Genomic DNA, 13283 nt, shown 5'->3' with positions numbered 1-13283 from the left:
CTGCATTGTGATATCTACGAAAGGATTTTACATAGATATAATATCTATGGAAAGGATTTTCAGTACTATAGAAGAGAACTCTGATAGACGATTGTGGAAGTCTAGGAAGGATTACACCATGGAAGATGCCATTGTTGCTATAGTAAAAACTGTGAACACCCTTGAGTCTGAAACAACAAATTCCTGCTGGAGAAATCTATATTCAGATATTGTACATGACTTCGCAGGATTTTCTGATAGAGCCAAGCAAGGTCAGGAGAGAGTTTATGCACATGGCAAAAAAAAAAAAAAAAAGAGGGACGGCTTTCAAGATATGGATCTTTGAGAAATTCAACAGCTAATAGACATCACACCAGAGCAATTAACAGAAGATGACTGGACAGAGATAAGTTCTTGCAAAGCAGTGCCAGACAGGGCGGAGGAGGACGTAGAAGAAGCCCTGCCGGGAAGCCAGCTGGCATCAGACAGTCTGTCAGAATGGCTCCAACTATCCTAGACTCCTTTTGACTTCTATGACATGGACCCTGCTATGAACCAAAGCAAACAGCAAAAGGATTGGCGTCTGTAGAGAAGTTGTGGGGAGAGAGCAAATTAGCCAAGATGGCATATTCAGGCTGTTCCGCCTTACGTTTTGTAAATAATGATTATGTAACAGCTAAGATCACGCATCTTAACCGCTGAGAGAGCACTGCGCATGTGCCCACGAGGTACGCACTAGGCCACGGCTTTTGCGGGCAGTATGGAGATATGCGTTCCACTTCAGAAAGCGGTGACATTACTGCAGGGTCAGGGCTGTGTCCGCTGGGCCAGCCCCGAGAGGAGAGAGTGCAGGATGTCTACTGCCATGGCTGCTGCGTCAGCCGGGAGAGGATACCGCCATGGCTGCTGCGTCAGTCACGAGAGGATACCGCCATGGCTGCTGCGTCAGCCGGGAGAGGATACCGCCATGGCTGCTGCGTCAGCCGGGAGAGGATACCGCCATGGCTGCTGCGTCAGCCGGGAGAGGATACCGCCATGGCTGCTGCGTCAGCCGGGAGAGGATACCGCCATGGCTGCTGCGTCAGCCGGGAGAAGATACCGCCATGGCTGCTGCGTCAGTCACGAGAGGATACCGCCATGGCTGCTGCGTCAGCCGGGAGAGGATACCGCCATGGCTGCTGCGTCAGTCACGAGAGGATACCGCCATGGCTGCTGCGTCAGTCGGGAGAGGATACCGCCATGGCTGCTGCGTCAGCCGGGAGAGGATACCGCCATGGCTGCTGCGTCAGTCGGGAGAGGATACCGCCATGGCTGCTGCGTCAGCCGGGAGAGGATACCGCCATGGCTGCTGCGTCAGCCGGGAGAGGATACCGCCATGGCTGCTGCGTCAGCCGGGAGAGGATACCGCCATGGCTGCTGCGTCAGCCGGGAGAGGATACCGCCATGGCTGCTGCGTCAGCCGGGAGAGGATACCGCCATGGCTGCTGCGTCAGCCGGGAGAGGATACCGCCATGGCTGCTGCGTCAGCCGGGAGAGGATACCGCCATGGCTGCTGCGTCAGTCAGGAGAGAGGTTGTGTGTGGCTGTGCTGTGTTGTGCTATGTCTGCTACCTCAGCTTTTGTGCCAGCCAGAAGAGAATAAACGTGTCCGCAGTTCTTACAGCTCTTCGAGTTTCCTTCCAGCCTCTTAACTCGCCCCTTGCCCACCCTGGGTTCAGTGAACAGTAGGCACAGCAAGACAAGTGGTGTCACAAACAGGATGAACAGTAATGCAAAAATATATTTAGAGAAATGACAAAATCAAAAAATCAGACATATTACAATGTATTTCTGCAAAGTTATATCTACATCCCCTTCTACATCCTCTGCCACCCCTGAGACAGCAAGACCAACACCTCTTTTTCCTCCTCCTCCTCAGCTTACTCGAGATGAAGAGGACGACGACCTTTACGGTGATCCACTACCATTTACTGATTAGTAAATAATCTTCATGCCTCTTTTGTGTGTGTGAGTACAGCAAGAACTGTAAGAGACATTTCTGTCATCCTTATCATCATGTAGAACATCTAAGTATCACGTAGAACATCATGTGCAAGAGGTAGTAAAGTGTATAGCCTACCCTTACATAAGCATAAGGTGAGTGACATTTAACATAAGATTAATAATATGGAACTTTGCTTTCAAAGAATTACATTACTATACAATATGCCTCTCTCTCATATTTGGAAAATTTGCATCTTACATTGTCATCATAAATAAGGCTTTTAAAAACTGTAATGAATATTAATAACACTGTATGCTATAAAATTTTATGATTTATTCATTAGTGTGTAGTCTGCGCTGATGGCTACAGTGAAGCGATTGTATTGATTACAGTAGGTAACCACAAAACAATCATATTGCTGCTACATTACCAATACATAAATCTTCACACTTATAAATACATAGGAATTTCTTTTCACATCTTTTCATTCTTGATGTCTAGTATTACTAATACATACAATATCTACAGTGTTTTGTATCATACAAGAAAATATTGACAGATAATTCATCTTGTAAACAGACAATGTAAACTTATGGTGTCAATAAACACAAAACAGTACTGTAGATGTATTTTCTCTTCCTTATGATATTCTTAATAACATTTTCTTTTCTGTAGATTACTTTATTGTAAGAATACAGTATATAACATATACAACTTCAAAATATGTGTTAATTGATTATGTTATCAGTAAGACTTGTAGTCAACAGTAGCCTATTAATAGTTAAGTTTGGGGAAGCTGAATTTACATGCAGACTTTTGACTATGTGGGTATTGGCACCTCTAACCCCCATGTTGTTCAAGGGTCAAATGTGTATATATGTATATACAGAGTGAAAGAGATGCATAAAGCATATATATGTGTGCATATATATATATATATATATATATCAGCATTAATATGTGTGTGGGTGGGGCAGGTATGGGTGTATGTGTAGAGAGGACATTAAGCATTCATTTTTCCTAACATCATGTGTATAACACATATATTCCTAACACCGTATACGTGTATTTGTATATATACATATGTGTGTATATATACAGTACACACACATATTATATACTGTAAAATATAGTATATGTTGACTATATATAGGTAGGTAGATAGATGCTTTGAAGGGATACAAGGCTCCCTGATGGCTCAGTGGTACAGAATCCACCCTGCAGTGCAGGCAACCCAAGAAATGAGAGTTCGATCCCTGGGTCGGGAAGATTCTCCAGAGGAGGGCATGGCAACCCACTCCAGTGTTCTTGCCTGGAGAATCCCATGCGCAGAGGAGCCTGGTGGGCTACAGTCCATGGGTTTGCAGAGTCGGACACGACTGAAGCGACTACATAAAGGGATATAAAGGGCTATACAATGGTGATATTTTAGTTTTATCATTTCTTTTACATGTATTAGTTAAATAGATTAATGAAAAGGTACTCTCTTTTATGCATTATTTTGATAACCAAATACAGTTTTCTCAGGAAACAAGATGACTGTTTGATACTATCTCTCTGTTTACTGACTGTCAAAAAGTGATCAACTCGTGAATTTAAACACATTTGGTGGGGTCTGATTCATTGGCTTTACTGTCATTATTGAAGAAGGTCAAATAGTTTCATCTTTGGCAAGTGAAAGCCTCTTCAAGTCAGCTCTGGGTCATCTTTTTATTTTTTTTTTCTTTTTTGCTGTCTAGTATATATAATTATGATCTGTGGGAAGGTCAGGTCTAATAGTAAGTGAAAGTCTCTCAGTTGTGTCCAATTCTTTGCAACCCACGGATTATACAATCCATGGAATTCTTCAGGGCAGAATTCTGGAGTGGATAGCCTTTCCCTTCTCCAGGGGATCTTCCCAACCCAGGGATCAAACCTAGGTCTCCCACATTGCAGGTGGATTCTTTACCAGCTGAGCCACAAGGTCCAATAGAAGCTATTTATTTACATCAGATATGGAACTCCATTATGTGTGTTCTAAATCATAAATGATAAAGGCTTTAATGAGAATGAATTCTCATTCATGGTGTTTCAAATCTCTCTCTTTTTCTCTCAGTATTAATAAGTTTACTAAGGGGTGGAATGTCAAGGGCTAGGCGGTACAATATTGGACCTACATAATCTTGAGCGCTTTTTACTGATTTTCTTGTACTCCATATAATTTGTTTATAAGTCGGGCTCATGCTGTAGACACAGCTCAATGTAAATGAGACACATTCACAAGTAGTTAAAACCCAGAACTTCATGGTAGTAAGTATTCAGGAAACAATTTAAGAAGTAACTTTTTCACACAGTATGGTGGCCAGAGTCCTGCACAACTTTCAAATTTACTGTAGAAGTGTTTTTGAGGATAGTGATTTTTTAAAATTCTGTTTCTCTACCCACAGATGTTGACACCAAAATGCGGGGTTTTCTTTCACATCAGCTACCAACTTTCCAACTTTTGGGACATAAGTTGAGTGTCCTACAATTCAATTCTGACAGTAATTATTCAGTTCTGCACTAACCTGGAATTAGTGCAAATCCTGCAGGCCAGGACCTAGTCCCACAAAGCTGCCCCCACTTCAGACACCAGTCTGAAGTCAGTCAATGGATTGTGAATCTGGGGTTACCATGATCCTTCCTCAGTTTGTTAGTATTCTGTAATGCCTAATAGAACTTAGGGACACTCTTTACACTTATTGGTTAACTTTAAAAGATGTTATAAAGATACTGATGAGTATCCTGATGAAGAGACATTATTATGTATGTAGGAAAAGGTCCAGGATGGTCCCAAGTGCAGGAGCATCTTTCCCAGGAGTTGGAGTGCACCATCCTCTCAGCATGTGGACATGTTCACCAACCCAGAAGCTCTTCAAATCTGTGAATTTGCAGATTTATGGAGATAATTTATGGAACTTCCTCATGGAGGCATACTCAATCATCAATTCAGTTTCCAGCCTCTCATACCCCTCTCCCAGAAGATGATTTCTAACCATGTCATAGTCTTTCTGGTTACCAGCCCCATCCCAAAGCTGTCTAGTAGCCCACCAAAACTAGTGTCATTTGAACAAAAGATGTCTCTATTATGCAGGAAATTCCAAGGGATTAAGGAGCTCTGTGTCAGAAACCAGGGAGGAGACAAAATACATATTTATTATTATTTCACAGTGATAAATGAATGCCAAAATATTGCAATATACTCTTGTACATTTTACAATAAAATTCTTCTTAGTATTCTATCCTGAATAGATATCAACAAACTCTTATCTACAATTTTTGGAGTGAAATTATCTAAGGTCCACATAAAACCAGTAATGAGCCTTGTACATACCATTTAACAGATGTAGTCACACATTTTCCTGCAGAAATATTAACATTTTTTATTAGGAATGCTGCCTCAGACCATACTGGTGGTAGCAAATAATATATGGTATAGATATTCTAATATTTACTTTTCTAAGCACATCTGACACCAGATTTTGGATGAAAGTTTGTGGCTATGTAATCTATGCATCTGCCACTTATTCCCCATCAACCACATTTTAGCAAATAATTTCTTTGAATAATCTCTTTATCCCTTATATACATATGTTTGTATACATTTACTTCCCAGGTGGCTCAGTGGTAAGGAATCCACCTTCCAAGCGGGAGACCCAGGTTCGATCCCTTGGTCGAGAGGATCTCCTGGAGAAGGAAATGGCAACCCACTCCAGTATTCTTGCCTGGAAAATCCCATGGACAGAGGAGCCTAGCAGGACACAGCCCATGAAGTAGCAGAGAGTCAGACACACCTGAGCGACTGAGCACTCTCTCAGTAGGTCTGTTACACAGTTTAAATTTCCTGGCTCTTAACGTGAATGATTTTGTTTGCAACTTCACCTTCAAGGACAGTGCTATCTGGCACCGCTTTGGACCCAGGGGTTCCTTACTGTCTCTGTAAATCTTCATGGCACTTATGAAGTGTTTGGGGCCATTAAAATCACTAAAGGTACAAATAGATGCTGTTTAAATGTTTGCTTAAATAATATGTTTTATTTGCCCTCCTTTCTTTTATTAGATCAGTTCTGAGAGCAAGTTCAGGCTGGTAACTGAAGCAAGAAGAGCATGTTGGTGACTCAGTCATTCAGCTGATAAAGCACTTGGCTGGACACCCGAAACCACAGTAATACTCTGACCATTATAAGTTCTGGTTTTAGTCTTAGATGTAAGTTAATAGACACCATTGTTTCATAGGAAGCAGAAGGAACACTGTGTTAAACTATAGCTTAATGAGGAGGAACATGAAGATAATTTTGCAAATCTGTTTCAGGATGCTACTCAGTAACTTCAGAAGTTTGCATTATCTACTTTAAAAGTTTATGTGGCACACTAAGATGTCTCTAAGTCTAATAAAAACATCATTAAAATGAGAAAATAACTGGTCCTATTTGATACTTCATTTATTAGGAATAAATAGTATCCAAACTAAAGCTACAGCTTTGGAGTAAAATGCTCTATAAATGGAAACCTAAATGTCTAATATGTTTATTCATTTAGAATAAAGGCACAAAAGTATTGTTATTAAAAAATTGAATATATGAAGTGCAAATTGAGACCGTTCCAAAATCAGGTTATGAAAGCAGAAATTTTTAAAATATTATTGACATCATAAACATTTAGTTGCACTTAAATCTATAGCTTAAAATGCACCTATCATCAAAAAACATTTTAATTGGTGCAGTTATTCCAACTTATTTTAAAGTAAGAATGTATTATGTGTTAGATATAAAAACAACCCTAAGTATCTCTAGAGATGTAGTGATTATTGTTAAAGTTCATTTAAAGTAATATCTTCATGCTCCTAAAATGCAATACAGTACAATACCATAAAAAGATTATATTAGGCAGCAGCTTTGGCTGTCTCTACGAATGCTTTTCTTGTGGATATGTACATAGTGCCGAGCTAAGAGTTTTGGTGGTAATTCCGAAGATAGGAAAGAAAGGGGCAGATAGACTCATCATAATCTTGGGCTTTTTGTTTGTTTGCTCTTTTTCTCCATTCACGTGTGCTGCCTCAGGCTCCTTGCATCAAGAGTAACGGATTTGAAGTCCTCTTCCCCAACTAATCTGTCACTTCTTTTCTCCTTAGAGTTAATCAAGTATCTTTCACTTCATTGTTTTTTTTCTTTGTTCTGTAACTTTTTCTACATCTTCTCCTCTAACTCTATTTTTTAGCTTGATTAAAACTGTGATAGTTTTTCCCTGCCCTCATGTAGATGATCTTTTTAAGGATTCTTATCAGAAAGAGATCCCTTCATTGACTTCTTAGAACATGAAAAGGAAAGATTTGTTTCTCGTTTGAACCTGACCATTTTCATGGATGATCTATGCCAGAAACAGTGTCATTTTTCAGATCACCTTATTGATAATCAGAGTTTAAACAGCAGATACCTGGATTTGGGTTTGTCCTTTCATTCCTAAATCCTTTAAGAAGTGTACTCCACTCTTTCTGCCCCTAGTTAGTCAAAATTCAATTTCTTTGCTTCTTATCTTCCAATAGGACAGATCACTTTAGATATCCATAGATAGCTGGAATCTTTCTCTTTATATTTGCAAATACTTGAAAAGCTGTAGTAATTTGATATATAATCTAAAGGAATAGGAATCAGAGAGGAGTGACCTAGAGAGAGAGAGATAATCCAAAAGTAATGTCTACTTGATTTTGTTGTGCCTTCTTTGCTTTGGAAAACTTACTTTTTAAACATATCTGCTTAGAATCTTGGCAAAGTAGCGTGTTTATTCACCTAAGAACACTATGCCAGGTAACATAAGGAGTGATAAGGAAAAGGCTTCCTAGTGCTTAGGTGGGTGGTAAAAGTTTTACAGTGATCAATACCAGAAATTGATACTTCCACTGAGTCATTTATAGGTAGCCACAGAAAGCTTTGAATTACCTGATAGGAAAAAAGTCAACTCATCTGCATTATGCTCATCTTATACTTTTCCAAAAACTAAACTAAAAATCTGTTTTTCTTTTCTTTATTTATTTATCTAATTGGAGGATAACTACTTTACAATATTGTGATGGTTTTTTGCCATGCATCAGTGTGACTCGGCCATAGGTATACATACCCCCTTCACCCCGAATCCCCCTCCCACCACCCTCCCTGGCCTCCAGGTTGTCACAGAGCACTAGCTTTGAGTGTCCTGCTTCATGCATCTAACTCACACTGGTTATCTATTTTACATGTGGTCTTGTATACGTTTCGATACAATTCTCTCAAATCTTCCCACCCTCTCCTTCTTCCACCGAGTGCAAAAGTCTGTTCTTTACATCTGTGTCTCCTTTGCTGCCCTGTATGTGGAATCACTGGCACCATCTTTCTAAATTCCATGTATATATGTTAATATATTATATTTGTCATTCTCCTTCTGATTTACCTCACTCTATAGGTAATAATAGGCTCTATTAGGTTATAGGTTATAATATAGGTTATAATAGGCTCTAGGTTCATCCACCTCATTATAACTGACTCAAATGCATTCCTTTTCATAGATGAGTAATTTTCCATTGCATATATGTGCTACAACTTCCTTATCCAATCATCTGCCAATGGACATCTAGGTTGCTTCCTTGTCCTCAGTTCAGTTCAGTCACCCAGTCGTGTCCGACTCTTTGTGACCCATGGACTGCAGCATGCCAGGCCTCCCTGTCCAACACCAACTCCCAGAGGTTTCTCAAACTCATGTCCATTGAATTGATGGTGCCATCCAACCATCTCATCCTCTGTCGTCCCTTTCTCCTCCCACCTTCAATCTTTCCCAGCATCAGGGCCTTTTCCAATGAGTCAGCTCTTCATGTCAGGTGGCCAAAGTATTGGGGTTTCAGCTTTAACATCAGTCCTTCCAATGAACATCCAGGACTGATCTCCTTTAGGATGGACTGGTTGGATTTCCTTGCAGTCCAAGGGACTCTCAAGGGTCTTCTTCAACATCAAAAGCATCAATTCTTTGGCACTCAGCTTTCTTTACAGTCCAACTCTCACATCCATACATGACTACTAGAAAAACCATAACCTTGACTAGACAGCTGCAAAGTGCTGGAGTGTACAAGAGATTCCTTGTCCTAACTATTGTAAATGGTGCTGCAATGGACACTGGGGTACTTGTGTCTTTTTCAATTCTGGTTTCCTTGCGATGTATGCCCAGCAGTTGAATTGCTGTGTGGAATGGTCATTTTATTCCTAGTTTTATAAATCTCCATATGGTTCTCCATAGTGGTTGTATTACTTTACATTCCCACCAACAGTGTAACAGGGTTCCCTTTTCTCCACACCCTCTCCAGCATTTATTGTTTGTAGACATTTTGAAGATGGCCATTCTGACCAGTGTGAGATAATATCTCATTGCGGTTTAGATTTGTGCATTTCTCTAATAATGAGTGATGTTGAGCATCTCTTCATGTGTTTATTAGCCATCTGTATGTCCTCTTTGTAGAAATGTCTGTTTAAGTCTTTTGCCCACTTTTTGATTGGGTTGTTCCTTTTTCTGGTATTGAGCTGCATGAGCTGCTTGTGTATTTTGGAGATTAATTCTTTGTCAGTTGTTTCATTTGCTATTATTTTCTCCCATTCTGAGGATTGTTTTTTCACCTTGCTTACAATTTCCTTTGTTGCACAGAAGCTTTTAAGCTTAATTAGGTCCCATTTGTTTTTCCTATAATAGTTTTACTGAGACATAATGAACAATATTTAAAATGTACTTTTTAAATTCTACCATTTTGGGGATTTTATGTTATTCACAGAGTTGTGAAACCATCATCACTACCTAATTTTAGAACATTTTTATCACCCTAAAGCCCAATAGGAGTCACTCCCCATTGCCTCCCTCCTCTTTTCCTCCAGCAAGCTATAATTTACATTCTGTTTCTATAGATTTATTTTTTCTGGACTTTTCATGTAAATGGAATCATATATGGTCTTTTATTGATTTAACTCATTAATTTCATTTTCAAGGTTCATCCATGTGGTACCATGGATCAGTACCTCATTCATTTTTATTGGCAATTAACATTGCCTTGTGTTGGTGTACAACACTTTGTTCATCAGTTCATCTGTTGATGGGCATTTGGATTGTTGGCTTGAAGTGGTATTTCTGTAGTTTTGATTCATTAAAACATCTACTTCTGCTTCATTGACTATGTTAAAGCTTTTGTGTGGATTACAACAAACTGTGGAAAATTCTTCAAGAGATGGGAATACTGGACCACCTTACCTGCCTCCTGTAAAACCTGCATGCAGATCAAGAAGCAATAGTTAGGACCATACATGGAACAGTGGACTTGTTCTAAATTGGGAAAATAATACATCAAGGCTGTATATTGTCACCTTGCTCATTTAATTTACATGCAGAGCACATCATGAGAAATGCTGGACTGGATGAAGCACAAGCTGGAATCCAGATGACTGGGAGAAAATCAATAACCTCAGATATGCAGATAACAACACCCTTATGGCAGAAACCAAAGAGGACCTAAAGAGCCTCTTGATAACAGTGAAAGAGGAGAGTGAAAAAGCTGGCTTAAAACTCAATATTCAAAAAACTAATATCATGGCATCCAGTCCCATCACTTCATGGCAAATAGATGGGGAAACAATGAAAACAGTGACAGACTTTATTTTCTTGGTCCTCACAATCACTGCAGATGATGACTGCAGCCATGAAATTAAAAGACGCTTGCTCCTTGGAAGAAAAGCTATGACAAACCTATATAGCATATTAAAAAGCAGAGACATTACCTTGCCGACAAAGGTCCATAGAGTCAAAGCTATGGTTTTTCTAGTAGTCACGCATGGATGTGAGAGTTGGAGTACAAAGAAAGCTGAGGGCCAAAGAATTGATGCTTTTGAACTGTGGTTTTGGAGAAGATTCTTGAGAGTCCCTTGGGCTGCAAGGAGATCCAACCAGTCAGTCCTAAAGGAAATAAATCCTGAATATACATGGAAGGACTGATGCTGAAGCTGAAACTCCAGTACTTTGGCCACCTGATGTGAAGAGTCAGTTCATTAGAAAAGACCCTGATGCTGAGAAAGATTGAAGGCAGGAGGAGAAAGGGACAACAGAGGACAAGACAGTTGGATGGCATCATCGACTCTGTGGACATGAATTTGAGCAAGCTCTGGGCAATGGTGAAGGACAGGGAAGCCTGGCGTGCTGCAGTCTAATGGGGTCTCAAGAAATTGGACATGACTGAGAGACTGAACAACAACAGTGGCCAGTGATATTAAGCATATTTTCATGTTCTCATTGGACAGCTGTATATCTTCTTTGGATACGTGTCTATTCAAATCTTTGCCAATTTTCTAATTGGGTTGTCTATCTGTTGTTGAGTTGTAAAAAATCCTTACATATCCAGAGTAAAAGTTCCTCATATTATATAGAAAATGCGAATGCTGCTTTTCATCTGTGATTTATTTTTTTACATTATTTATGCTATCCTTTGAAGTACAAAGTTTTCTAATTCTGATGAAGCACAAATGATTTACTATATATAGTTTTTTGTTGTTGCTTGTGCTTTTGGTGTAGGGCCTAAGAAATCATTGCCTAACCCAGGGTCATGAACATTTACTCCTAAGTTTTCTTTTAGGAGTTTGATAGTTTTATGTCTTGTATTTTGTTCTGTGATTCATTTTGAGTTCATTTTTGTAAATGTTATAATACAAATGTCCTAATTCATCATTTTGCATGTGGATATCCAGTTGTCCCAGCAATATTTGTTGATAAGACTATTCTTTCCCCATTGAATTGTTTTGATTTTACCCTTGTCAAAATCAATTGTTTTGGTACCCTTACTCATGAATACAATGGTTTATTTCTGGACTCTGAGTTCTATTCCAGTGATTGGCATTTCTAGATTTATGTCAGTACCACACCATCCTGAATACTGTAGCTTTGTTTGAAATTTTGAAACAAGAAAGTGAGTCATTCAACTTTATCCTTTTCCAAGTAGTTTTGGGCTCTTACATTTACATAGGCTTTTTTTTTATCTCTTCCATTTCTGGAACTCTCATTATGTCTATATTGGTCTCATGGTAAATTAAATTTGTTTTAGAAAATTCTCTCTACTGTAATACACTTGTCACTTTCCCCCAGTTGTTTTTGTTATTTCATCTTATTGTGAAACTATATTCTTGTTTAATCTTTATGCTTCTGGTATTGTTACTTTTGAATTCTTTCGGTATTTTCTTTGATATAGACTTTAGACAATTCAGGTGTTACAGAAGCATACCATTTCCTCTCTTCTGGTAATTACAAATTATTTTCACAATCATTTCCTGTTCAGGATAAGCCCAACTCTCCAGTGTGATGACAAGAGCAGGAACAGCAAGACAAATAGATTTTCAACGTGTTCCTCAGAAAACAGGAAAATAAGCCTCCATCTTTTTCCTTCAAATATCAGTGTCATCTATACAGTGAAACAAGTGTAGATTCCAGAACTGCCTTGAACTGACCCATGGGAAGGAGAAATTCTTCAGGGCCTGAAACCACATGCTTGGATTTACTTGTTGCTGCTGTTTTGATGCCAGCATTCCTTGAGGTGTTTTCTGCTACCTTGTGAGCAGACCCAACAGTGATGCCTATTTCAATGCTGAAATTTGGATTTATATACACACTGTTTATAATGCAATGCCATTAAATTTAGGAACAGTAGGATTTCTAATGCTGGTTGACTTCCTTCTAAGCATGAGTTAACCATGTATACAAAAGAACTAGAATATTTGCTTTCATTGTTATATAGAAACTACTGGAGTGTTACTCTTATCTAACATTTTCAGTGTCCCTGTAGTTTTTCTGGTGCTAACTTTTGCCCCTAAGATCAAGTTAATATTTCTATTTATAACTTATAGTGTTAATTTTCATTTATATCATGTTATTCCTCAATACTGGGGGCTTCCCTGGTGTCTCAATTGGTAAAGAATCTGCCTGCAGTGATGGAGACCTGGGTTTGATTCCTGAGTAGGGAAGATTTCCTGGAGAAGGAAATGGCAACCCACTGCAGTATTCTTTTTTTTAATTTTCATTTATTTATTTTTTAAAATGAAATAAAGATGAATATTTTAAAATATTTTATTAAAAATAAAAAATGTTAATATTTTAACATTTTTTAATAAAAGGTACAATTCACAAAGAAGATAGACAATGTAAACCATTAGACACCTAACAACAAAGAAACAGAGATACATAGAGCAAACATCAGAAAAAATGTAAGGGAAAAAAAAAAGTATCTAATCATAATGAGACACATTAACATTTCTCTGAG

At 38.8% G+C, this 13283-nt stretch overlaps 1 protein-coding gene across 3 annotated transcripts; it reads left to right on the top strand.

The window, feature by feature from the left end:
- Positions 1-269: 269 nt before the first annotated feature.
- LOC133071594 (uncharacterized) lies at positions 270-11805 on the top strand. 3 transcript variants are annotated; one of them, XM_061164096.1, is made up of 3 exons: positions 270-2115; positions 6042-6188; positions 10172-11805. In XM_061164096.1, exon 1 carries the CDS (start codon positions 748-750, stop codon positions 1705-1707), a length of 960 nt encoding a protein of 319 aa, XP_061020079.1. In that variant the 5' UTR covers positions 270-747; the 3' UTR covers positions 1708-2115; positions 6042-6188; positions 10172-11805. The 3 variants fall into 3 exon arrangements, with proteins under 3 accessions (XP_061020079.1, XP_061020080.1, XP_061020077.1); XM_061164097.1 differs by lacking the exon at positions 6042-6188; XM_061164094.1 differs by lacking the exon at positions 10172-11805 and having other exon boundaries at positions 6042-8643.
- The last annotated feature ends 1478 nt before the right edge of the window (positions 11806-13283 follow it).

Source organism: Dama dama, chromosome 17, assembly GCF_033118175.1.
Source record: "Dama dama isolate Ldn47 chromosome 17, ASM3311817v1, whole genome shotgun sequence".
Lineage (NCBI taxonomy): Eukaryota > Metazoa > Chordata > Mammalia > Artiodactyla > Cervidae > Dama > Dama dama.
This window is presented reverse-complemented; position numbering and strand designations above follow the sequence as displayed.

Excerpts from the sequence above, each read along its gene's own strand:
- LOC133071594 (XM_061164097.1), top strand. The coding sequence starts at position 748 with ATGCGTTCCACTTCAGAAAGCGGTGACATTACTGCAGGGTCAGGGCTG.